The sequence below is a fragment of the Aspergillus saccharolyticus genome (assembly GCF_003184585.1).
Source record: "Aspergillus saccharolyticus JOP 1030-1 unplaced genomic scaffold BP01scaffold_9, whole genome shotgun sequence".
Taxonomy (NCBI): domain Eukaryota; kingdom Fungi; phylum Ascomycota; class Eurotiomycetes; order Eurotiales; family Aspergillaceae; genus Aspergillus; species Aspergillus saccharolyticus.
In genome coordinates this window covers 925,218-949,109 of record NW_020290619.1, presented here as the reverse complement: position 1 = coordinate 949,109, position 23,892 = coordinate 925,218, and the positions used below count along the sequence as shown (strand labels likewise).

At 53.8% G+C, this 23,892-nt stretch overlaps 8 protein-coding genes across 8 annotated transcripts; all 8 read left to right on the top strand.

Annotated features, from left to right (window-relative positions):
• Window positions 1-243: 243 nt before the first annotated feature.
• Window positions 244-1,884, top strand: BP01DRAFT_412158 (uncharacterized protein; the record flags this gene model as incomplete). The annotated part of the gene is made up of 3 exons (XM_025578945.1): window positions 244-463; window positions 597-1,059; window positions 1,161-1,884. The coding sequence occupies 3 exons, from the start codon at window positions 244-246 to the stop codon at window positions 1,699-1,701; spliced, it is 1,224 nt and encodes a 407-aa protein (XP_025432997.1). The 3' UTR covers window positions 1,702-1,884.
• A 1,131-nt stretch (window positions 1,885-3,015) lies between these two features.
• On the top strand, window positions 3,016-4,084 carry BP01DRAFT_390665 (uncharacterized protein; the record flags this gene model as incomplete). The annotated part of the gene is made up of 2 exons (XM_025578020.1): window positions 3,016-3,082; window positions 3,145-4,084. The coding sequence occupies 2 exons, from the start codon at window positions 3,016-3,018 to the stop codon at window positions 4,017-4,019; spliced, it is 942 nt and encodes a 313-aa protein (XP_025432996.1). The 3' UTR covers window positions 4,020-4,084.
• Window positions 4,085-5,210: 1,126 nt separating this feature from the next.
• On the top strand, window positions 5,211-6,674 carry BP01DRAFT_414892 (amine oxidase, flavin-containing superfamily; the record flags this gene model as incomplete). Its single annotated transcript, XM_025579088.1, has 1 exon — window positions 5,211-6,674. One exon carries the CDS (start codon window positions 5,211-5,213, stop codon window positions 6,642-6,644), a length of 1,434 nt encoding a protein of 477 aa, XP_025432995.1. The 3' UTR covers window positions 6,645-6,674.
• Window positions 6,675-8,084: 1,410 nt separating this feature from the next.
• On the top strand, window positions 8,085-9,175 carry BP01DRAFT_390663 (uncharacterized protein; the record flags this gene model as incomplete). The annotated part of the gene is made up of 1 exon (XM_025578019.1): window positions 8,085-9,175. One exon carries the CDS (start codon window positions 8,085-8,087, stop codon window positions 9,159-9,161), a length of 1,077 nt encoding a protein of 358 aa, XP_025432994.1. The 3' UTR covers window positions 9,162-9,175.
• An 874-nt stretch (window positions 9,176-10,049) lies between these two features.
• On the top strand, window positions 10,050-12,657 carry BP01DRAFT_337632 (uncharacterized protein). Its single transcript, XM_025573290.1, has 2 exons — window positions 10,050-10,527; window positions 10,595-12,657. The coding sequence occupies exons 1-2, from the start codon at window positions 10,493-10,495 to the stop codon at window positions 12,462-12,464; spliced, it is 1,905 nt and encodes a 634-aa protein (XP_025432993.1). The 5' UTR covers window positions 10,050-10,492; the 3' UTR covers window positions 12,465-12,657.
• Window positions 12,658-13,284: 627 nt separating this feature from the next.
• Window positions 13,285-14,502, top strand: BP01DRAFT_381431 (uncharacterized protein; the record flags this gene model as incomplete). Its single annotated transcript, XM_025577306.1, has 1 exon — window positions 13,285-14,502. One exon carries the CDS (start codon window positions 13,285-13,287, stop codon window positions 14,500-14,502), a length of 1,218 nt encoding a protein of 405 aa, XP_025432992.1.
• Window positions 14,503-17,319: 2,817 nt separating this feature from the next.
• On the top strand, window positions 17,320-19,684 carry BP01DRAFT_422373 (putative C6 transcription factor; the record flags this gene model as incomplete). Its single annotated transcript, XM_025579565.1, has 4 exons — window positions 17,320-18,447; window positions 18,494-18,911; window positions 18,964-19,243; window positions 19,295-19,684. Exons 1-4 carry the CDS (start codon window positions 17,463-17,465, stop codon window positions 19,682-19,684), a joined length of 2,073 nt encoding a protein of 690 aa, XP_025432991.1. The 5' UTR covers window positions 17,320-17,462.
• Window positions 19,685-20,684: 1,000 nt separating this feature from the next.
• On the top strand, window positions 20,685-23,206 carry BP01DRAFT_355409 (putative 5'-nucleotidase). The gene is made up of 4 exons (XM_025574678.1): window positions 20,685-20,926; window positions 20,989-21,199; window positions 21,311-21,504; window positions 21,571-23,206. Exons 1-4 carry the CDS (start codon window positions 20,823-20,825, stop codon window positions 23,048-23,050), a joined length of 1,989 nt encoding a protein of 662 aa, XP_025432990.1. The 5' UTR covers window positions 20,685-20,822; the 3' UTR covers window positions 23,051-23,206.
• The last annotated feature ends 686 nt before the right edge of the window (window positions 23,207-23,892 follow it).

Below are 23,892 nucleotides of genomic sequence, written 5' to 3'. Positions count from 1 at the left end.
AGTCCTTCTTCAGTGTTGATGTCTCGACTTATGGCCTGGCGAACACGTCTATCGAACAACTTCATCGAACACCTCACCAAGCACCTCTCGAACACAGTTTCGAACACCCACCTCGTACCTGACTTCCTTCTTTCTCCATCACTGCACCCGAAAAGTCTTGCCAAGGTCATTGCTTACTCGTCGTATTCTTGAAACGTACAGACTGCTGCAGATCTTTTCTTGGGGTCGATATTACCGTCAACAATGTCTTCTCCTCCTCCAAAGCAGTATCCTCCAGGATACCTTGATGAGTTCTGCGGTGAAAAGTTGATCATTCTCGCCACTTCTTTCATCATTCTCGAGCTTGTATTCGCAGCTGTTCGGTTTTATGTTCTTCAAATGCAGAAAAGAAAGTGGGGTGTTGAGGACTGGCTGATGATTCCAGCGCTCTTGGCCAATCTGTGTGTCTGTATTTCTGGAATTGGTAAGTCTGAGATCTTCAGGATGGGTCTGTCACAGCGCGACCGATACCATTAGACGCGTGTTCATCGCTTCATCGATCTGTGACTGGGAGACTGGTAGAACAAGAATTGATGACAACCTAACATGGTGCACAGTTTTGATTCCTAGGGCCGGCGTCGGATATCACATCCAAAAGGTCATGGCAGAAGCACCGTGGAAACTGGTCAACTACCAGAAAGGAATATTCAGCGGAATCTGGGTTTGGGGGCTGGCTATAGCTTCTCCAAAGCTGGCCATCCTCAACTTTTACCTTCGTTTCTTTAGACTTCGAACCGAGCGGATTCTGACTTATGGCCTCATGCTTTTCGTTGGATCCACCTATGTGGCCGTTGCTTTTGCTCACACCTTTGCCTGTTGGCCCGTGGCCTACCAGATGCATCCATTTCCTTCAACCAAAGATCACTGCTTCAACTTGCAGGCATTCTATCGATGGATGTCGTTCCCCAACATCCTCTCCGACGTGGCAATGCTCGTGCTTCCTCTGCCGATGGTCAGTCGACTGCAGATGTCGCGATACCAGAAGATCGGACTTGGCATAATATTCGCCACTGGCGGAATGTACGTGAATAATTCTTCCTCGCCCTACTTGTTGACTTGAGCAACGGGACTTACCATGGAACCGTGAGCTAACCACATGGTTGTACTTCCTCCTTCCACAGCGGCTTGGTCACTTCGTGCTGTCGTTTCGCGATTTCCTACAATAATGTGGGGCAAGTGGACAACACCTGGATGGCTGTACCTCTGAATATGTGGACTGAGATTGAGCCGGGAGTCTACTTTCTTGCAGCCTGCATGCCTTCATTCCCTCCGCTGCTTCGGTCCCTCTGGGCTCGGTTCTTCCAGCCGACGAGTAGCCACCGTTTCATCGACGACGGCAATAACAATAAGATTGCCCTTTACAGTATTGGGGGCAGTCCACGATGCCAGGACGTCCTTTCCCACAATCCAGCCAATACCCGCAACGAGACCCACGAGGAGTTTCCTGCCTATGACGAAGAGGGGGCTCGTCGACCCGCCCTGTCAGACAACATGCACCACGGGCTTCGGCACAGCGTTGCTTACGCCGACTTGGGGAGTCTCGAGGCAGCCCGCCGCGGCAGCCCTCGTACTCTGATGTACATTCACCCCCCCAGAAACATTCGCATCACTGAAGAAATCACCGTCCGGCATGGCCAGGGCACTCTGTGGGACGATATCTGAGACGTTTCACTCGATTGCTATTCGACACAGGTGCGAAGCTGACCTTGACCTCGATGGCCCGGGATTAGCGTGTGTCTGGAGACGCCGTCTTGATGACGCGGAAGAAGGGGTTGACAAATCGGAAGATGATCAAGAAGTGAAGGATGATTGAAAAGTCGGAGGATGACTTATGACTGATGACCAACACTGATGTAAATGGGAAAATATCTAAGGGATATGGGTTCCATATCTGACTACTGTACACTACTTTTGAGGACAGAGAAACGAAAATGGATTTGCTTCTGTTTCAGCTCGTCTTCAATGATTCTGTTTTGGCTTTCTGCAGATCGCGCACCACCAGGTAATTCAGCTCGCTTTTCTTGCCTGACTCTTCACGGTAAGTCCAGAGCAGAAGTCCAGAGCAGAACCTATCCCTGCAGATCACAGTCCAGGAGGCTCAATCAACTCCGAGGGCCAGAGCGAAGTCTCACTTCCAAAGAACTACAAAACGAACTCTTGGCTCAAGTTGACAACCCCGTATGACACCCCGCATGACAACCTCTATACTGATGCGCCCCGAACAGATGAAGCAGGTCTGAGCTCATATCACATCCCCAAATCGCACTAGACAGACGCTATCGGTTGTCCATCCGAACAGCCAGCCACCTGTATGAGAGAGTTCAACTATTGTGTAAAGTGTATGACATCTCTCACAAACACTTCCAACCGGGGCAGAAATCGGCAGGAGTTCATGTACCCATGCTACGGGCTCGCCCTCGCCCCCTCCCCCCTTGCGGGCGCCAGACCCTGCATGCACGCTCGTAGAGAACGAAAACCCACCGTCAATCCAGATCGGCACAGGGGCATCATCGCTTCAGTTGGCGCCAATGCCGAGAGGAACGATGATCGCCGCAGACATTGACCTTGATCGGACATGTCACTTTGATCCCGAGGCTCCGAGCATGCGACTTGTCCACTATGCTGCCAGGGGAAAAGCAGGCACCCCGAGATGGAGAACCAGTGTGCAGCTCCCCCCCTGGTGCCACACTATTGCGGACACTGGCTTTTCACGATGGGGGTCCAGCAATCACTCCCCTTGATCATGAGCACAATCACAAAATTGACTTCGCTAATTCCCACCAACCAAGAATAGATCTGTCATACATGTCACAGTCGCACCCAATCCGACATCTTCTGCATAGGATGGAAAATGTATAAAGCCACCGTCCAACCCGGGCTATCGTCTGTTCTCCATCAACATCAAGCCAGCTTCTCCTTCCACTCTTTTCTACCCACCAACCCCCCCCCAAAAAATCCAACTTCCAAGCCTTCAAGATGAAGACCTCCGCTCTTTTGTCTCTCCTCGCCGCTGCTGGCATGGTGGCCGCTGCCCCTCTGGGAAGTGAGTACTACCCATCTGGATTCCCCCTCGGATCCGCAACGAAGAGCTAACCGGAGGCACAGATGGACCGACTAGTGATAGCGCCTTGGACCAAGCCAATTCTGCGTCCGGCGCATCGGGACCCGTGATGGCTGCCGTTGGCGCCACGGACCTTACGAAGACCCTGGGTCAGGAAAAGGGCGGTGTGTCGAAGGTTGGAGATGCCGCCAAGGGCGCGACGGATGCAGCCGGTCAAGCCGTCAGACGGGGTGACCTACCCATCGACCTGGAGACCGTTAAGAAGGCCGCCGGGGGCGCAATGGATTCCTCTGCTCAATCCGAAAGACGGCGTGACCTACCCTTGAGCGAGGACGAGCTCGCAGAGCTTTTTGGCGCGGTGGGTGGCTTCAAGACGCGCCGTGGCCTGCCCCTCAACATCGGCGACATTGGCGGCGACAGCAACAGCCAGAGCGGCAACAGCGGCGACGGCGACGGCAACCAGGTCGTCTACATGGGCGGTAGCAGCCCAGCGCCTGCCCAACACTACGAGTCCGTCCCCGAGGCCGCCCCCGCTCCGGCCCCTGCACCTGCATCTGCGCCCGCTGCCGCCCCGGCCCCGGCCCCCGCGCCCGCGTCCGCTCCTGCCCCCGCGTCTGCCCCCGCGCCCGAGTCCGCTCCTGCCCCCGCGTCTGCCCCCGCTGCCGCTGCCGCTCCTGCTGCCGCTCCTGCTGCCGCTCCTGCTTCTCCCGCTCACGGAAGCGAGATGGACCTCCACCACGACGCCAGCAACGTCAAGGACCAAAGCTCCAACTGGAACACCTACGATAACCACAACTCCGGCGTGAACGCCCACTACGATTTCTCCGCCTACGACAACGAGAGCTCGGGCGCTTCCGGGTCTGAGCAGAGCCACGAGGCCGGTCAGGTCAACGACACCGCTCACGCCGAGAGCCATTGATTCTTTCGTTTCTGAACTTGCCGTGTTGATCTTCGGAGAGTTTTCTTGCCCATGATGTTTCTTTCACGGGAGTAAGTGTACTTAGTTAGTGTTTAATAGCCCTTCGCTTTTTGTCTATCCAACTGAAGGGTCGCGAGGCTTGGAGAGATACTTTTTTTCTTTGAATACCATTATTTTCCTTCTTAATATTTTAAAAAAACTTTTGGCGTTGTACAGTAGCTGGCGTAGCGAGGTAACTGACAACTACCGTATGCATTTTGTTCTGATTCTCGATTCCATTCACAAATCCTCTCCGCGAAATCCGAATCTCCAATCTGCCCAGAGAGCACCGATTCAGCGCGCGCAACAAAACTTTTTCACTAGGGGTATGGCGGACATGTGTTGACCTTCCCTATTGCGAAGGGACGGACGATGCACGTCGTAGCCCTTCCGCACCAAGGAAAGCGGCGTGTAGGAACATGGGTCGCCGTGGGTGCTGCCAGGGGACAAGGAAGGAGCACATGCTGCCCGACTTTGCGGGCTGGGGAAAGGATGTCCAGGCTATTCTGTCGCGGATGCGCAACTCGGGACATCTGACCCGCGTCAGGGTCGACCATCCTCCGGCGCGGGACGTACAGTATCATGGAGGCGGGCAGGTCTGTACTATTGGGGGATGCGTGCATTGGATCTGGAACGTGAACTGTGAGGGCCATCTTGCAGAGGCGTTTGCTGTCTTTCACTGAGGCTTATCGGGGTATTTTGACACGGTTGGTCAGTTTTCATCATCGATGACCAAAGTTGCATTCGCTAAAACACAAGAATATAAGTATGAGATTTGAATTCGAGGTGGCCTGGTTGGTGTTTAGCTCTTCCAGGTCCATGGCGCTAGAGTTTGTGCTTGTTCCAGATGACCTTCTATGCAACCCAACTGTCTGTAACATCAGTAACAACAGGCTTCCTCGTATTTCATCCCAGAAGGATAAACATAACCGTCCAAGTATGGGCAAAAAAAACTGAACCCAAGAGATAGGTCATATGGCGGGTGGTCCAGGGTACATACTATATATCACATGGTGAGTGAGTAAATGGTCCGTGGCAAGTCGCACCAGCATAGTAATCCCTGCTTCTGGGGGGGGTATATAGGCCGTCGTCCCAGCCCTAAGAGAGCTTCCTATCAGTTGCTTGACACCTTGATTCGCTCCTACAAACACGATGCGGATCTTGCATTGGTGCCTGCACACTGTAATTCTTCTAGCCGCATTATGGCTTGAGGCCGCCATCGTCATCCTGAGTGCATCTGGACAATCTCACTCCCCCCGATCCGACCAGCCAGAAACCATCACCAGAGATGTTGCCATCATCGGCGGTGGCTCCGCCGGAACGTATGCAGCCATCCGCTTACGACAGATGGGCCAGACGGTGGTTGTCATCGAAAACGAGGACCATTTGGGAGGCCACACCAATACCTACACCGATCCCACCACAGGAATCGCCTCAGATTTTGGAGTGCTGTACTTCGAAGATCAACCATGGGTCCGAGACTACTTCGCCCAACTCAACGTGTCGGTCAGGAAGGTCTCTGCGCTCAATCAAGGCGTCCTGCGCCGCATCGATCTTCGCACGGGCACCACTGTGCCGTTCTCAGACGGAACCACCATCCCCGCGTTGGCGGCATACGCGGTCCAACTACTGAAATATCCCTATCTCAACACCGGCTTCAACCTGCCAGATCCGGTCCCAGAAGACCTCCTTCTCCCCTTTGGCGAGTTCATCCGAAAGTACAACCTGGATGGGGCGGTCGACATCATTGCCCTCTTCAACCAAGGTGTGGGCGACATACTGCAGCAACTGACGTTATACATGATGAAGTACTTCAGTCTGGACGTGATGCGCGATGCGGTCGGTGGGTTTCTAGAACCAGCCAGCCAGAATAACAGTGACCTCTACGGGGCGGCGCAACGGCGACTTGGAAGCGACCTCCGCCTCCGAAGCACCGTGCTGGCCACCCATCGCGACGAGGACGCGGACTGGGTGTACGTGCAGACGCAGACCCCGACAGGCGAGCAGATGATCCGCGCGAAGAAGCTGATTGTGGCGATCCAGCCCACGGTCGAGAATCTGGACCCCATGATTGACCTCGACGCCACCGAGCATGACCTGTTCAGTCAATTCCACCACACCTGCTACTATACCTGTGTCGCGCACGTTCCGGGCCTCCCCCCCGGCGCACTGATCCTGAATCGGGCCCTCGATACCGTATACCACCTCCCGCCCCAGCCGGCGGTCTACGCCCTGAGACCCGTCCGGTCCCCCAACCTGACCTCCATCCTCTACGGCAGCGTGGATCATATCAGCGAAGAAGACGTGAAGCGTCATATCACTCAGAGCGTGCTGCAACTGCGCCACGCGGGGATTCCCGTCGAGCCTCCGCAGTTTGCGGCATATTCCGACCACACCCCCTTCTTACTGACGGTCCCGGCGGAGGCAATTCGCGCGGGCTTTTATCGGGATCTCAATGAGTTGCAGGGTCATCGCAATACGTATTATATGTCTGCGACATTCAACTCGCATGACTCGGCAGCGGTGTGGTTGTTTGTGGACGAGATGCTGCGCAAGCATTTCCCGCCCCCGGAAAACGGGGATTGATGTGCGCTGCGTGTAACCGCTGTGTGTACTTATGGTTAAGCTCGTTGAGGTGGGTGGGCGGGAAGTCCTGGGATGTGGTCGGTGCAGATAAATGCTATGTATTGCTTCAATGATGGTTGTTGGACTGCCAGTCTCATTATGCGGACGAAATCTAGCATTCTCGAAGCTTTTTGAAGTATTAGCTTCTCAGAAGAGGCAGTTAGTTACTGCTTGGGTGCCTTCTTACGTCTTGGTTTCGACCGAAGTAGAGGTGGGAGAGGCACAGAAACTGAGCATAAATCCAGTCACAATCCATTGCGATTGGTCTCCGGATTCGTGTGACACTCTCACAATGTCCCCCAGTGTTTACTCCAGCGTTACCCAGCGTCCGGATGATATCTTACAGTAAGTACCTCATGATTCTCTGTCACACATGGGGCAGCAAACATCGCACAATCGATTTAATCAGCCGATCCAAGAGATTCACGGTTGCTACTTTTTGTTAAATGGTCGGGAGGTCAAATGACATATCTTTCGTCGTCCAATCCCATTGTCTTCTCTGCGCCTTCCGCGGGGACGGCAGAATGTAAGGAAGGTTGCTTCTTCGCTCGATGAGATTACCGACTAATTTCTCAACTGTCGGGGTAGGGCTAGAATGTGCTGTTCACGGAACTCGTATTCGCGTCCCACTGCATCCGAAGAACCCACGAAGCATACATACCACGCTTCGAGGACGGGATGGGAGTCTATCTGATTGAATGCCTCTGGGTTGAGGTTCGCGGTCGGGGAGGGTGAGTTACCGGCAATCCGCAGCCTAGTTCAGTTTATATTGAAGAAAGGAAGAAGAAGGTTACCCCGGCAGAGTAGACGCAATAGTCAATCCGTCCGAGCTCAGTGATGGCTCAAGCTTGATTGGGATCATAAGTGCTCTGTATGATGTAGACGGCCGGTTAGCTTTGTTCAATGTCGCTTCTAAATATCTCTACCGCTTCACACGAGGCAGCGCAACCATACACGTGGGCAAGCTTCACATAGTCAAAGTGGCTGGTATCATGGCAGCATAAAACAAGAGTCGAAATTACGACTACAGTACCAGAGAGTAGAATGGTACCAGACAGCGAGTTGTTGGCCACAGAATAAGCTCAACCCCCAACTCAGTGATTTCTTTCATGGCATTCATGGCACTCGATCAGATACCCGCATGTAGAGCTGAAGTTTGGCGCCCAAAGGATAGACAATGCCAGCACACCGCAACTCTTTCACGGATTTGATGCGATTTCCCGTCAGAAATCTTTGATACCAGCAGTTCCAGGCGTCCAAAGATATCAGCGGAGATCGTTTACCCAGCTCCCAACCAGCGATGGCTTATAAATATCTTCATTGTCCCATTGTTAGTTTGTAGGGTTCAAATGCCTGTGGGAAGTGGTCTTTCGAAGCTTCTAAGCTACAACCCCAAGAGTCATGCCCCCAATGAGCCTTCACTACCCACCCCCTCCACCGCGCGACGGGCTGACAGAACGCGAGCAGGGCCAGGTGGCCCAGCTGTTCATGAACAACGACATCCCCTATGTCTACTTGCTGGCCCCCAGCATCGATTCCAGGGACCCTGACTACAACACAAGCAGCTGGGTCATCCCGGACAACCACTTCAACCGCGCCGTCCAGCTCCTCAAGCAGAAATTCAAATTGCCCTCCTGCAAACTCCGGCGGGATTGTGCCGTCCGCGACAAGCAGTTCCTGCGCCCACTCGCCGACTACCACTTCCACTCTACCAAGTACCCCACCGTCGACCAAATGGACGCCCTGCCAATCTCCACCTCGCTCGACCTATACAAGAAGTCGTCGCTGCTGTGGATGTACCCGGATCCGCCCATCGGTGCGGTCGTCGCGCGCGACTCCTACTACATGGCGCGGAGATTCCCCAAGCCGGGGCTGCGCAGCTACCTGCCCCTGGCCGAGAAGCTGCCCGTCACGGTCCTGACCTTCCCCAAGTACGTCGAGGCCTTCATCATGCTGGCCTGCCGCGACTCCGCCGGGTACTGGTCGTTCAAATTCTGGATCGACTTCTTGTTGTTCCTCCGCCGGTACGAGCAAGGCTCCCGCCAGCGCGACCCCTCGCTCGCCCAATACGCCGACAACCAGTACCCGCTCTGGCGCATGGAGATGATCGCCGAGCCCTACCGCGAGTACTACAAGCGGCTCGTCTACTACGACCATGACCGCGTCGAGGATGACGACTGCGGCACCCAGAACCTGCGCATGCTGCACAGCACCCTCTGCGACCTGGAGATGATGACCGAGGGCGACGGCCACTTGTTGTGGTGCTGCTGGGGCAGGCGGCCCCGTGGGCTCAGACGGATACCTCGGGCGCGGTGGAAGACGGTGCGCAGTGGGGACCTCGTACGTCCCCAACTTGATCTGCAGAGACTGGGAACAGACCATCAGTGTGTGCATAAGCTGATGGCGCTGGGGCCGGGGTATCCTCTCGGTAGCCATTCGAGGTGTTCTGCGTCTTCGGAGCGGAGTAGCGGAGGTTAATCTGTTGCAAATCATTACCTCAGGCTGTTTCTGGTGTTCTGATTCGCTATGAATTGAATCTCGGATGCTGCTCTCAGCTTGTTATACATATATACTATAGTACTAAGCGATTTCCTACCAATATCTCTTTCTCCTGTCCATGATGGGGATCATCTTATTTTGTAGCTTTTTATCATGCATTAGCGGTTGAGCGTCTTTCTTAACCCGGATCAGGAAAAGGGAACCTGAACCATATAATTCGGGAGCGATATAATTAGGTGGGCGATGAGAGGCGGAGATAAAATTTCCGTCCATACGGGGGCGGTCACCATAGCCTGCACAGGAGATCATTAGTGTGTAGATCTTCCATGCTGCTTCTAATCTGGGCTGTTCTATCGGAACTCTTTTCTTGGCAATTGAAGATCGAAAAAAGGAAGATCCAGACAGTCAGAGTGAGGCTTCGATTGAATATAGTGCGGTCTTAGAGGATCTCCGATCACGGGCAGGCTGAAGAGCTGAAGAGGTGGACCAAGAGGGCAGTTGATTCCGTATCCGCCAAGGGTCCATGCAGGCAGCAAGGCGGTCAGGCTACAGATCATGTGACATGGCAGAATCCCCCGTCATCGCATACACCATCCTGCACCTCTTTCTTATTGATCCTCAAGTGAACGAGAAGAAAAGAGTCTCTGAGTGGAGTGATCTGGACATAAGTGCGCCTCAAAGTCATGTTCTATAACATACTTCGTAGTTGTGGTACTGCCGAATATCGGCAAGCAGTGGATCCGGTGGCTGGCTCCACCTGATCTCAGCGACCCCCTTTGACTGACTAATCACAATCACATGCCCAGTGACGAGGCAGCAGAAGAAATTGTGAAAGTCATTCACTGCAGGAAAACACGGACGAAGATGAAAAAAAAAAACCAGAAAAAAAAAAAGCAAAAGTCAACTCTACCTCATACCGGTGGACTCTCATCCGACCCATCGCAACCTGGAAGAAGGTGACCGGGAACTCCCTCCTTTGTCTCGCCTGATCTTTTCCATTCTGCCACCATGTTCTCTTCTTGGTCCTTTGTCCCGACCTTTGTATCTCGGATTGTCCTATAACGCGCTGCTGTGATCGTGGCTGTGGACGTGCGCTCTACCCCGCCGGAGTAAAGACAACCTGGCATAAGGTGACAACAATCATCCCCTGTCCAGCTGTACACCTGCAAATCTGCGACATACCGAATTCGTTATCACTTGGATCGTCTTTCTCTCCTTTAAGCACCTAACCTGTGCTTCGTCCGACTTTAAGTTCTCTTTCTCTGACAAATTACTTTAACCCTCTTCTGACCGTGCCTCATACTGCCGCCATGGGGAACCCCCCCGCCGCCATCATCATTGCTAGGTAAGATTCACCATCTCACTCTTAATCATAATCATAGAACGGATTCTTACGGTCGCTGTCTTCCTAGGCACGGCGCTCGCCTTGACGCTGCCGACAAGAATTGGCATTTGACATCGCCCACTCCTTACGACCCTCCCCTCTCCTACGGCGGCTGGCTACAGTCTCGCGCTCTCGGTGCTAGAATCGTCGATCTTCTGCAGACTTTAAGTGATGATGCAGACATCGCGACCTCATGCGAAGACGTGCAAAATCGATTCCCTGGCGCGAAGAATACAAAGCGCAAGCGTCGCATTGTCATCCATACCTCCCCATTCCTTCGCTGCCTCCAGACAGCTATCGCAGTGAGCTCGGGAATCTGCCAAAATTCCCCTGAGCCTGAAGACTATCATCCGTATGCCTCAATTGCAGAACAGATTCGCGACGCGACTCCTCATTCCCTGAAAAATCGGACCTTGCACACTCTTTCCAGCTCGAGCCAGAGAACCAGCCTGGACAATACACGGTGCCTTTTGCGTGTCGACGCTTTTCTTGGTGAATGGCTCAGTCCTGACTATTTCGAACAAATTGTTCCTCCCCCTTCATCTGACCGACTGATCGCCGCTGCCAAGATCGAGTTGCTACGCCGCGAGCAGAGCTTTGTCCCCGAGGCAGACATCATTACCCGACCATCTCTCGGGTTCTTCCCCGGTGGCTGGGGAAGCGCCTCAACTCCGGTTTCTCCTGCTGCAGATCTCCCCGCGACCAGCAAAAATGGATTCACGTCAACCACGGATGCGGCGCCGGCGCTGAGACATCGCGCCGGTAGCGACACCGTGAGCGCGGGTGAAGCCTCGCGCGGCCCCAAATTACTGGGCCGAATTAACACCAACCTAGCGACGATTCACGATAGCGCATATGTGCCTCCGACTCCTAGCTATGCTATTTCTCCTTCCGACCCGATTCCTGCTGGCTACGTGACGCATGCCCGTGATGCTTGTGTGAAGGTTGACTATCAGTGGGACAGCATGCGCAGTGATCTCAACTGGGGCAGTGGAGGGGATTACGGAGAGGAATGGAGCACAATGCATGCACGGGTTCGCAATGGGCTGGAATGTATGGTCAACTGGTACGACGAGCATGGCCTGTCGGCCTCTACCACCACCAGTCACAATCAACAGCGCTCGCAGTTCTTAGACGGGACCGGAGAGACCTCTGAAGATGCTGACGATGACACTGAGACGATCTTGGTTGTGATCACTCATGGAGCTGGTTGCAACGCTCTCATTGGAGCTATCTCCGGGGAGCCAGCGCTTGTGGATATCGCTACGGCGTCTCTCACCCTGGCAGTGCGCCAGCATGATTTACCCGAATCCGTCGGAACCGCCTCCACGGCGTCTGTTGGGTCTCTGGGATCCGAACAGTCTCTGGATGAGCTGTCCCCCTTACAAAGCTATCGCTTGAAAAAGATAGCATCTACCGAGCATTTACGGAGCGGGGTTAGTAATCCTGTGGTCTCGTCACCCGTCAACCTTAGCTCGCCGGGTATCCCGACCTATCGGGCGCGGACTGCCCCACGCAAGTCGTTGTCACAGGGAATGTTTATCATCGGCCCCTCCTCGACGTCTGGCATGGGGTCGCAGTCGTGGAAGGCGGCGCGGCCCTCGACGGCCGTGGCCCTCGGTGGTTCGACAGGGCTATGGGGATCCGTGTCTGTCTCAGCTGAGCCCGCAGATGACATTGTGCCCAACTTTGGCGACTGGACGACGCCAGCATCTTCGTCTGCGAATGGAAACAGTCACCGTGCGGATCCAGCCCCCGCCACCGAGCAAACCCGGACCAATAACCTGCCGCAACGCACGATGTCGCAGCGTGGTCTGTGGGGGAGCGAACCCGTGCTCAAGGATCGGGAAGCGGGCACCAAACGGCGTTGGACCGTGACGGAACGACGACGGCCGTAATTTTGGCATCCGCTGTGATAGGCACATTAGCTTCTTGGCGCTGGCGCATTGTCCTTGACATCAATCATGATTTATGAACTACTGAGGCGCATGTAGCTTGCAATTTCGGCTTTCTTTGAGGGGAGGATGCATGTACTAATACAACTATGGCTTTCAAACACATATACCCAATCAATCAAGCCAAGATCATTCCACTCAACCTTGAATCCTTGCTGCGTTATTCTACTGGAGCATGGCCGGGTCAGACCACCTGCTGACCTCAGCTATGCCCTCGTTGCAGCATTTAGACTCTGTCAGTCTTGACCCGATCGGATCAACGATCGGTGGACACGTAGGGCATCAGCAAGCGAGGCAACCTCTAGCCAGCTGATGGAAGCATGCTAGTGAGGAAGCTTTCTGCCCACATGGAGGTGTCGGAGACGTCCACCGTGTCTGGACTCTTGGCTCAACCGTTGCGGTTGCACATCCGATTACCGGAGGATTCAAAATGATGCAAGAGATTTTCAGCGGGTGTCAGTTCCACTTGTGCAGCCCGTTTTGGGATTAGCTTCCGCTGTGGGGTTAATATGGATCCATCAATTGACACCAAAGAACCAAACACAAAGTCTTTGTTTGCTGCCCTTTCTCTACACCATGAATGAGATTGTTGGCGGATTTCACATCTAGATAGTAAACCAAGGCAATTCAATGACTGCATATCATACAAGAGTTCCTACATACCACACCGGGCTCTTCCGGAATGAGCAGAGTATAAGAAGACATTGCATCACCAACTCAACCCTGTTGATCAATCGTCCCGAATGACTGCTACGTTACGATCATGGCTTCATCGTCAACCCCAGATCGCAAACCGAGAACACGCCCTCAATCAAAGGGCCTTGTAACGCAGACCATCACCACTGTCCGTTGCAAGCTCAACGCAAAGTCCATGCCCGCTGACCTGCGCACAACAGTCGCCGAATTCCTCCAGAAAGACGATCTCATCGCCTTCTCCGAGTCGCGACGCGGGGTCTACAACGCCATAAGCCACAAGCCCTGTGGTGCATGCCAGGACCATCCCATACTCCCACAGGAAGTGTACGAGAACCACGCCGCCGCCGCGGCGGAGCGCAACAAAAGACTCGTAGTCTTCGACCTCCACCCTTTACAAGGAGCAGACAGCAACAGCAGTCCCAATGCCAACGCCGGCAAGTCCGTGAGCAGATACGCCGCCGAGCTGTACGCTCCGCGACTCGCCAACGCGGTGACAGTAAGTGGCTCATCGATCCTCTCGCTAGCGGTCTGTCGCAGCCGAATCGACGTCGTTGGTCTCCTGCTTCGACACTGCGCGGACGCGAACTATGGTGGCGAGAACACTAACCGGCTCCCCTTAGACCATCTGACCTCCCCCTTCCGCCGCAAGGCTGGTCGACAGTACCTACCCCACGATCCGGACGGATTGCTAAGGGGGGCCGTCGCGATCGTCGAGACGCTGCTCGCGCACGGGGCCCGCTTCACGCGCCGCGCCCCCTGGGAAATCATCCTCTGGACGGGCCGTGCAGATCTCATCCACCGGGCCGTCCGCAACGGGGTCGACCTCAGCAAGCTCACCTGGGGGACGAGCCCGCCGCTCAACCCGCTGACCGCGCTGCTGCACCACCCGACCCTGACCGCAGAGAAAGTGACCGGCGCCGTCCTCCACGCGATCCTCAGCTCCGCCCCGAGACTGATGGACATCACTGACGAGTGTGACCGCACATTCATTCACCAGGTAATACTCGCTGGTCACTGGAACCTCGCAATCGCGTTACTACCCTTCCCGTCCAAGCGATGGCCTATCGCCACGGACGGAACAAGCGCGCTGACGCTCGCCATCGCGCATGGCAAGACCCGGTTGATCGGGGGGCTGATGGACCGCTCGGAGTACGAGCTCGACTACATGCATGATACCGGGCTGAGGAGGCTGGGGCGGAATCTGCACCCCCCCGCGCCGGGGTCGCTCCCGTTGCTGATGGCGATTGATCGGGCGACGGAGTTTCCGAGGGGTTGTATACACTGACGACGCATCCGCGGATGGCGCTGCCGGCGGAGCCGAGGAGTGGAGTGGATGTCCGGCAGTTGGCGTTGGAGTTGGCGGCGGACGTGGGGTTGGGTTCGCGCGAGATGATTTTGATTAGTGTGATCCCGGATTTGACGTGTTATGAGAGGGCGCGGTGGGTGGTGAGGGGAGATGATTTAGTTCGGAGATAGATTCAATATAGGCATTGATGGAAGTTATGGCACTACTCAAAGATACTTGACAAACTCGTAGAGATATACTACTAGTACTACTCAATTACCACAATTTCAAGACTTACCACCTCCATAGATCCTGAATGCCTCCATACCCTCCATCCAAAACCATCCCATCCAAGCCCTTCAACCGAGCCACCCAAGACATCAAACCCTCAAACTAACCAACCACCAAAGATCAACACCTACCTACCACAGAACCCTCCGCAAATAAAAAAGCAGGACCCCCTTATCCCGATAATAAGGCTTATACTCATTCGTCGCCGCAATCACATCCTCCGTCACATACCGGAACCGATCCCCCGATTCGTTGCCATCGGGGATTAAGACACATGCGCTAATGCCTCGGAATTTGATTGGGCGAGCCTAGTAGTAGAGCAGTCACACATAGTTGTTAGGGAAATCAGGTTGAGCTGGCGGGGGTACAATCCCAATAAAAGTAATCCACCCCACCCACCTCTTCCCTCTACTAGCCTTTAACTTAACCTCTAAGTAAAGAAAAGAATTGAAACACCCAACCTTGTCAACCACCCCATAATCCTCATCTGAAGGGAACGTCCGCAATCAGCGGCAGCCCATCCTCTGCCAGCAGCTGCGCGGGATGTCCCGTATCGAGCAGGTGGATGCTCCATTCGCCATTCAGAAAAGTAGACGTAGACAGCACGAGTGGAGGTTTTCGTAGGTGGTTCCTAGGTCGGTGGGATTGAGGGGGCCGGCGCGGGTTGTTAGGGAGAGGTAGGATTCTGATAGGCTGGGGATATTTATTAGATAGTATCCCAGAGGGAAGATCCGGATTATTACCTTTACATTTTTTGCTGGTTTGATGGTCTTTGATAGATAGGGATGGATGATGGATGTGTGAGGTATCTTGTAGGGGGGGGTGTTTGCTGTGGAGGTCATATGAATATGGATATTATATCTGGGTTATTGGTTATAGCTGTAGCTTCAAGGTTGGTAGTGATAGCTCGCTTGTGGCAGAGGTATGTTATGCTGTCATATTATGTATTACAATGTGATTGGGGAAGGGATCTGATTTCTGTTTTTTCTGGTTGGGATGGTCGCAGATGCTAGTAATATGTGGATGTTCTTTCGGATGGAGTTATCAGAGGAATGGTGGAGATGGGATCGTAGTTTGTTGATTACTGCAGTTTCCTGAGATTGAGTCTGACAGACATGTGGCTTTGCTTGTCGTCGGTACTACTTACTTTGAGAGTCCGATGCATACTTGCTTCGATGCGTTGGGTAGGTTGGGATATACTTCTTTATGTACTGATGGCCCGGGTGACTTGCAACTATTGCTGCATATTGGCAACTATTCTTCAGCAAGCTACGTTCTGGGAATACTGCTATGTGTATGTGTTCACAATGGGAATATTCGTTTTACACAAATTAACAGACTGAATGCTGCATCGTTATACCCTCGCTGGATTCCAGCCCTACCAAAGTATGTAACCTGCAAAGAACGATAGTTTATACCTATACTTAATATTTGCGCATAATGGCACGACCCACGCCTCATCATCTCACACGAACCGTCTCTAAGACCTTGAGCATTACAACTTAGGGAGCCACTGCAGGGAGGTAGTCCTAAAGCTACGAGGCTGAAAGAGCATTTCCGGATCCGTCTCCCTGCATGGAGCGCAAACGATCGATGTGGCTTGATGTCATTTATGCGCGACTCACCTCTTCAGTACCTGGATGCTAGGCCGTTCTCAGGATGGTCCTTAGATCCAACTCCACAGAGATGCACTCGTCCTAGTGCATGGTCCCATATCTATCTACTCTAAACAAAGGGTCTGGTTGACCTATGTCCTGAATTTCCTTGTGTAAACTCCCAACATGTGTTTTTATTTCTGTGGGTTAATCAAGTGTCCTACACGATGAGACCACCTGTGCGCACGACAATCGCTTGTAGGTGGGTCCGCTGGGAAGAAACAGAACAAACCCTTGCATGACTTGTCGAACACTGCCAGTGAGATTGCCAATCTCCCTACAGCTGGACTCGTGCAGAGGATCGTGTTTGGCTTGTGGGCTGGGATTGAAGCTAGGGGTGTTAGCTCTGTCGACTGACTTTGGGAGAACTCTATGGGTTAATGCTGGGGTGATTGCTAAGACTGAGAGATTCGGGGATATGTCTGTGCTTAAAGATCACGTTGAAAGCACTAATTGCGAGTAATGTGGTGTCGCTTCGCGCACAACTTATGCTCTTCTCTCTGTTCGTCAGGTTGAGATAAAATTGCGGAGCATAATTGGTCAGTGCTGCAGGGTGCGTTTGAAACATGACGCATCCCTGTTTGCTCAGGCGATTGTAGGGTCAGAAGTGAGTGTGAATGCGGGAAATCATCAATGTCTGAATATGTGAACAAATCATGAGCGTCCCTACGATGGCTTATCACTGTTTACTACAGTAGTTTTAGTACTAGTACTCCATTGTAATCCATAAGCCCAGACCATCTGGCGGGACCAAGATTTGGTCCGGGTGTTCTGCCTGAGGTGTCCGCCCCACTACGTAAGCGCCTCCAGCCACTGGATTTACTATTTTTGTCGCCGCGGGGGATTGCATTTAAATCCCCCAGCCCACCAAAGGCTGCCTCAAGCTCTGGTCACTGCACTGACGCTCCAGCTCCAACCTCCCTCCAATGTCAATGCGATTTATCTGCTCTTGATTCTCTTCATTGCTATCTTGCATTCCGGATCTTCAGCTGCACTGCAGCAAAATCCCCGATCATGTCTGCAGCTCCGCGCCGCAACGGCCAGCCGCCCCTCTCGTGTGAGCCATGCCGTAAGTCTAAGATGCGCTGCGACAACGCAACCCCGGCCTGCCAGAACTGTATCCGTCGAGGCAAGGCCGACAGCTGTGTATATCCTGTCACCCCCGCCTCGCGCACCTGGTACTCGGACAATGCCCCGTCGCCAACCGCTTCCCCGCGCTCGCAGGGCCGCCCCGACTCCTTCACCCAAGGCCGGTCGGCGACCCCCAACGGCGGCGACGAGAAGCTCGCAGCCGCCATCCCGATGGGTCTGCCCACCGGCAACACCCACAGCAACAACAACAGCAACAACCACTCGGCTGTGTTCAGCGACATGGAGGACCAATTCCGAAACTCAATGTACCTCGATGCCTCGGGCCGGGCCGCGGATTCCGCCACGCCGGACCCGAGGCAGGTCCAGATGGGCGCCCGACTGCTCGCCTTGCTGTTTGAGAACCTGCCCCTGTACGAGCGTCTCGCCGAGACCTCGTTGGACGTCTGGCCCGAGGGCTGCATCCTGGGCCACCGGCTCATCACGGGCATGTTCGAGGCGCTCGAGGATATCCTCGAGGCCCTGACGTCCGACCCCGGCTATGTCAAGGATCGGCATGCGACTATGCTGCGATGGGCGCAGAAGATCTTCGACGATAGCTCCAAGCCCCTGGTCGTGCATGCAGCTACGACGCCAGAGGACTACATTCGCCGCCTCTCGTCCCGCTGGGAGGGCATCGGTCTGGTGTACTCGATTGTCGGGCAGGGGGCCATGCTGGAGCGCGATTGGCGGTCCATCCGTGAGCGGGAGCGCAATGTGCCGCGTGATCAGAAGTTGCTGGCGGCCCAGGCTGTCTCGGCGAGTGATGCCTGTCTGCAGTTCTGTGATACCTTTGGTGCGGTCGATGATTCGCTGGGCTGGTTGCTGTTCCAGCATCTGCATCTGTTGACTTTGGTCTATGGGGAAAATGGTATGTGGAATCCTCTGCAAGGATAGATGAATACTGACAGTAACAGATTCCCGTGCGTGGAGGAAGTTGGCCGAGCTGGCGACGGTAGCGTTTACGCTGGGCTCCAATCAATCAGAGAAGGACACGCGGACGCCATTCTTCGTGGTCGAGCTCCGCAAACGTCTGGTGGCCGGCGCATACAGCATCGACAAACAGCTGGCCACCTCCTTGGGCAGACCTCCGCAGATCAGCTGGCGCTACTATGACGTCCAATTCCCTCTCGACTTGAGCTACGATGAAATCTTGGCTGAGCCCAAGGTTCGAGAGGCCGCAATCAGCAAGCTCGACAAGACCGGGTGGAACACCCAAGGGGTCGTGGGGAAGTCCGCGTGGCTCCGCATTGCCCTGCTCATTGGGTCGACGCGTGAGCAGATTCTGGAGTTGTCTCTCAGCCGTCGTATTGACGATCTGGCACGCAAGGTTCAGTAAGTGCATGACATGCCCTTGGTCGAGGGCTATCGCTGACGCTACTGCTAGGGAGGTGTCTCAGCAATCCCACAAGACTTGGAACGAGCTCCCCAGCTTCCTCCGCTGGCGACCCGGGTCTCCGGATCCGAACGGTTCCAGCAGTGTCCTGCTGCCTCTGTACCTGAACTTTCTCTACAATGATTTTCTTCTCTACCGGGTTCTGGTCAAGCGGACCCAGAGCGGCGCAGAGGGCTTGATCAGTGTTTCACAGAACATACTGAGCACCATTCTCGAACTCATCGGTAAGGAGATTGGATCCAGGGCTGGAACCTACAATGTCGGCTGGAATGTGCGTATCATCTTATGCCTTGCTGTGGCTGGTCTGTACTAATGTCTACAGGCATCATCCTTTGGTCTTCCGGCGGCCGGAGTCTTGGCTATCGAGCTTCTCCGTCAGTCTGAAGCTCAGTCTCAGCTGCAAGCCCCCACGTTCCGCCGATCGGAAGTCATCCAGAAACTCACCGTTTTTGCCTCTCATCTCCAGTACGTCGTGCGACCGCACGATGGCATGTATGATGTCTGCCAGCGCGCACGAAAGGTCATCTCCAACATCCTCGATCGGGTACTAACCGTCAACCCATCCCCGATGCCTGCCACATTAGCTGCCGAGGTATTAGCTGCTAATTGGCTCAATGGCGAGACCGTTACTCTGGATGACGGTTCGGACCTGTACCGGTGGATTGAGAATCTCTACCCCGATGCAGCAGGGTCCACCTCTTCCTGGGCATGAGCCCATCAACTCATGATATGGAATGATTGATGAAATGCCGATGACCGCGGGTAGACGAAGATTCGCCGCAACCTACCATGTTATGACCATATACCCCTGTGAGCTGAGAATGAGCAAAAGTGTGCAGATTTCGGTTTGTCATAATAAGAGAGCCGCTTTGCTTGTCCGTGACGCAATTCTGTTTGCCATGATGCTTTTCTGCTTTGCGTTTCTGTCCGTTTCTGGGGCTTTCTTTTTCTTGCTGCGTGCTTTCCTGTGACCAAAAGGTCCTTAGACTTGAACTCGGGCAACAATGAACATTTATGCCATCATGATAGCGTGATTGCACCGGCAATAACACGTCAGCATATGCAATAGAATATCGCAGCTGAGGTTAATGGTTCCTTTTAGAGTTCTGATCGTCTGCAATGCGACGTGGGCCTGACAGGACTCATTCTGGTATGACTCCGTACTCCGAGAGAATCGTGTTGACCACAGCGCTCAATGCTGGGAGGCCACCCTTGCGTATCGGCTATCTTTGGAAGCACTAGGCGATAAGTTATCGGTCTATTGACGATGATAAGCAAGCATGTGATCATATCCTTTGGGGAATGTGGGGCGGTGTTTACCGATAGCGACGAACCTCATCACAGGGTAACGGGAGCAGAATGTGGCGGATCTCTCAGCTCTGTATGGATGTCCTGCTCTCTATGCCATTTTTTCCGCTTTATGGTTCCTCTGCAGGTTTTGAAAAAGCCACGGGCAGCCAGACACTCTCGGTTTTCAACTTGGTCTGAAGATGGGCAAAGGGACAGAGGGACTCAGACCGTGGACTCCGTCCGCCACCGCGTAGATCCCGTGTGCCAATCGGGTGAGTCTGATTGGTCGGCGACCTCCGCATTTTCCGGGTGCCTGCATGGAATGCCTGGATGCCTGGCGCCGCGGGCGCGGTGCCAGACCCAGGGCAGTTAACTGCGTCACTGCCCCATTCCCCCCATTCCCCCCCATTCCTTGTACTGTACACATTAGTAGTCAGGCAACTCTCCTTCTCCCGCCCCTTTATCTTCCGTCTTTCTCTCTCTTTCTCCTACTTCTCACTAGGTGTTCTCTTCTGGAGTCCTATTTTCTTATCTGTCTCTACCTTAGTTGAATACAAGGCATGTCAGCTGTCGCAAACGACGGTTTCTCCGTCATACATACTAGCGGCCGAACGGGGCCGCCTGATCTCCGCTTGATTCACTACAATGATGTCTACCATGTCGAGTAAGTTGCATTGCTGGCTTACCACAAACAGCGCTCTCGCTAAAAACTACTTCACCGCATAGAGCAGGATCCGCAGAGCCCGTCGGTGGCGTACCGCGCTTCCAGTCTGTCGTTAACTACTACCGCTCCGATCCCGCTTTCGCCGGTCAACCCGGCGTGCTGACCTTCTTCTCCGGCGATGCCTACAACCCGAGTCTCGAGAGTTCGGTCACAAAGGGCAAGCATATGGTACCGTTTCTGAACAAGATTGGTACAGATGTGGCCTGTGTAGGGGTACGTGTATTTCCGGTGTTTCGGTTGTGTCTCAGCGAGGGGCAAGTTTTGGTGGGCTGAGTCAGGGGTGACGACAATACGAGGTATGCTGACAACAAATCGCTGGGTTAGAATCACGATCTCGACTTCGGGGTCGCACAATTTCGTCATCTACGCACACAATGCCAGTTTCCGTGGCTGCTAGCGAATGTTATCGATCCGGCGCTGGGCGAGGATATCCCAATTGCGGATTGTGAAAAGACGGTGATGCTGACCGCAAGTAACGGGCTCAAGGTTGGGGTGATTGGGCTGGGGGAAAGGGAATGGTAAGTTGCGAGCGCGCACACCGCCACTCGAAACGTCACATTGACTAATCTGGATGGAATACTCAGGTTAGGAACTATTAACGCTCTACCGCCGAACCTCATATACAAATCCGCCTCGAAGACCGCCCTAGAGCTTGCGCCACGCCTGCGCGAGCAAGGCGCGGATATTGTCGTTGCTGTTACTCATCAACGTGAGCCGAATGATTACAAGTTGGCCGAGAACCTGACGCCGGGGCTGGTGGATATCATTCTCGGGGGTCATGATCATTTCTATGCGCATGCGGTGGTGAACGGAGTACATATTCTTCGGTCGGGTACCGATTTCAAGCAGCTCAGCTATCTGGAGGCCTGGCGCAAACCAGATGGGGCGGGCTGGGACTTTGACATCGTGCGCAGGGACTTGGTTCGGTCCATTCCGGAAGATTCGTCGACAACGGCCATGGTGGGTCGGCTGACATCAAGTCTGAAGGCCAAGCTGGAGAAGCCCATCGGGTACACATCCCGTCCACTGGACGGTCGCTTTTCGACGGTGCGTCAACGAGAGTCGAATCTCGGGAACTTCGCCTGCGATCTTATGCGGTTCTACTATGGCGCAGACTGTGCAATGATGGCTGGTGGCACCATTCGTGGCGATCAAATCTACCCGCCCGGGGTGTTGAAGGTGAAGGACATCCTGAACTGCTTTCCCTTTGAGGACCCCGTCGTTCTACTTCGCATCAAAGGTAAAGCGCTTTTCGATGCCTTGGAGAATGGCGTCAGTCAACTTCCCGCGTTGGAGGGACGCTTCCCGCAGGTGTCTAATATTGCTTTCAGCTACAACCCGTCCGCACCGTCAGGCTCGCGGATTAACTGGGCGAAGATTGATGGACGGCCCGTCGATTTTGACCGCAAATATCTGCTTGCCACTCGTGGTTATATGGGTCGTGGCAAAGACGGCTTTGCGTCACTGCTCGTAGAGTCCGAGGGTGGCGAAGTGGAAGAGGTTGTTGACGAGGAGAGCGGCATTCTTATCAGCACCCTGCTCCGACAGTACTTCCTTAGTCTGAAAGTCCTAGGGAGGTGGCAGCGATGGAGCCAGAGCCTCACGCGCCACTGGGACACAGTTCACAAGAACCTGCACGGTGATGGGTGGCTGAAGGCCCCTTCGGCACAAGCATCACCGGTCGCCGAGAAGGTTCCCTACCGTGTCCACCGGCCCACGCTGAATCGCACCAAGCAGAAATACTACTACGGGCGCTATTCGCCCAGTGACTCATCTGAGTCGGAGAGATCTGACCAGGTGTCGCTGGATTCGGATTCCGACACCGACCCCGAGGTTCTGTCGGCGCCTCACCCGACAACAAACTATGTCACTATGCCGGCCAAATCGGCCACGGAGGAAGAACGTCGTCTGCGGCTTGCCCGCAAGGTGACTCGGCTGTGGATGCGCAAGGCCGGGTTGCAGCCGTCGGCAATCAACGACGAAGATCTGGGCGGGTTCACGCCGACGTGGACGCCTGGAATTTCTCCGAGATTAGAGGGGCGCATTGTCATTGAAGGCGTTTGATTAGTTATTGTCTATTACTTGTCCTTTCTACATTCTTCTGTTGGGTACAGCAAGCATTGGAGCATTTCGGACATGAGTCATGATATACAGCGTGGGCATTGTGTTTGGATAGTGTAGATACCGGGTTAGACTTATAATATCTGTTCTACAAATAAACTTCATATGGTTCTTAGCATTATCTGGATGATCGTCTGACTATTATGCAGTGATATTGGCATATGTACTGTACGCTACTTGTTACAGGGCCTCTGCTGTAATCTGGGAGTCTTGTTGCTCGATCATTAATTAAGGCACGAAGTCCATTACCCCATAGATCTCCCGATACTCTTAGAACCTAATCTCGACATAACTCGGAGTTTACCCTAATCCCTGGATGAATGAAGAGGCTATTCATTCATGGTGAAGATGACGATCGCCCATTTCTGAAATGGAAATATCTATCCTCAATATCCAGCCATCCGCATGGTGAATATTCTTCTTCCAACTCACTTATTTGAGAATAATACTACTGTAGACTGTGAATAGGAAATACAAATCTATTCGCATCCCCAACCAGCCCTGGCTCGCTTGGTCTGTTCAAAATCTCTTTCCGGACCTTTCTCTTTTCTTTCTCTTCCACTTTCACCCTCTCGTTCGGCTTCATTCCTACCGTCAAGCACGTTTATCTCCTACATCAAGGCCTTTGTATCGAAATCTCTACCCCGTATTTCTCTCCCGTGGGGTCAATCTTGAATGCCGGGCTTTGCACACTTGGACTTCGGGGACTCTTTGTCCTTGTGACTCCGAGCCACCACGGGCTGGCTCTAAAGCAATGATGCATCTCAGTTCGAAGCCAGCTTGGT

Excerpts from the sequence above, each read along its gene's own strand:
- BP01DRAFT_355409 (XM_025574678.1), top strand. The coding sequence starts at position 20,823 with ATGTCAGCTGTCGCAAACGACGGTTTCTCCGTCATACATACTAGCGGC. Across the intron at positions 20,927-20,988 it reads AATGATGTCTACCATGTCGA|AGCAGGATCCGCAGAGCCCG; the intron begins GTAAGTTGCATT and ends TTCACCGCATAG. Across the intron at positions 21,200-21,310 it reads CAGATGTGGCCTGTGTAGGG|AATCACGATCTCGACTTCGG; the intron begins GTACGTGTATTT and ends TCGCTGGGTTAG.
- BP01DRAFT_337632 (XM_025573290.1), top strand. The coding sequence starts at position 10,493 with ATGGGGAACCCCCCCGCCGCCATCATCATTGCTAG. Across the intron at positions 10,528-10,594 it reads GCCGCCATCATCATTGCTAG|GCACGGCGCTCGCCTTGACG; the intron begins GTAAGATTCACC and ends CTGTCTTCCTAG.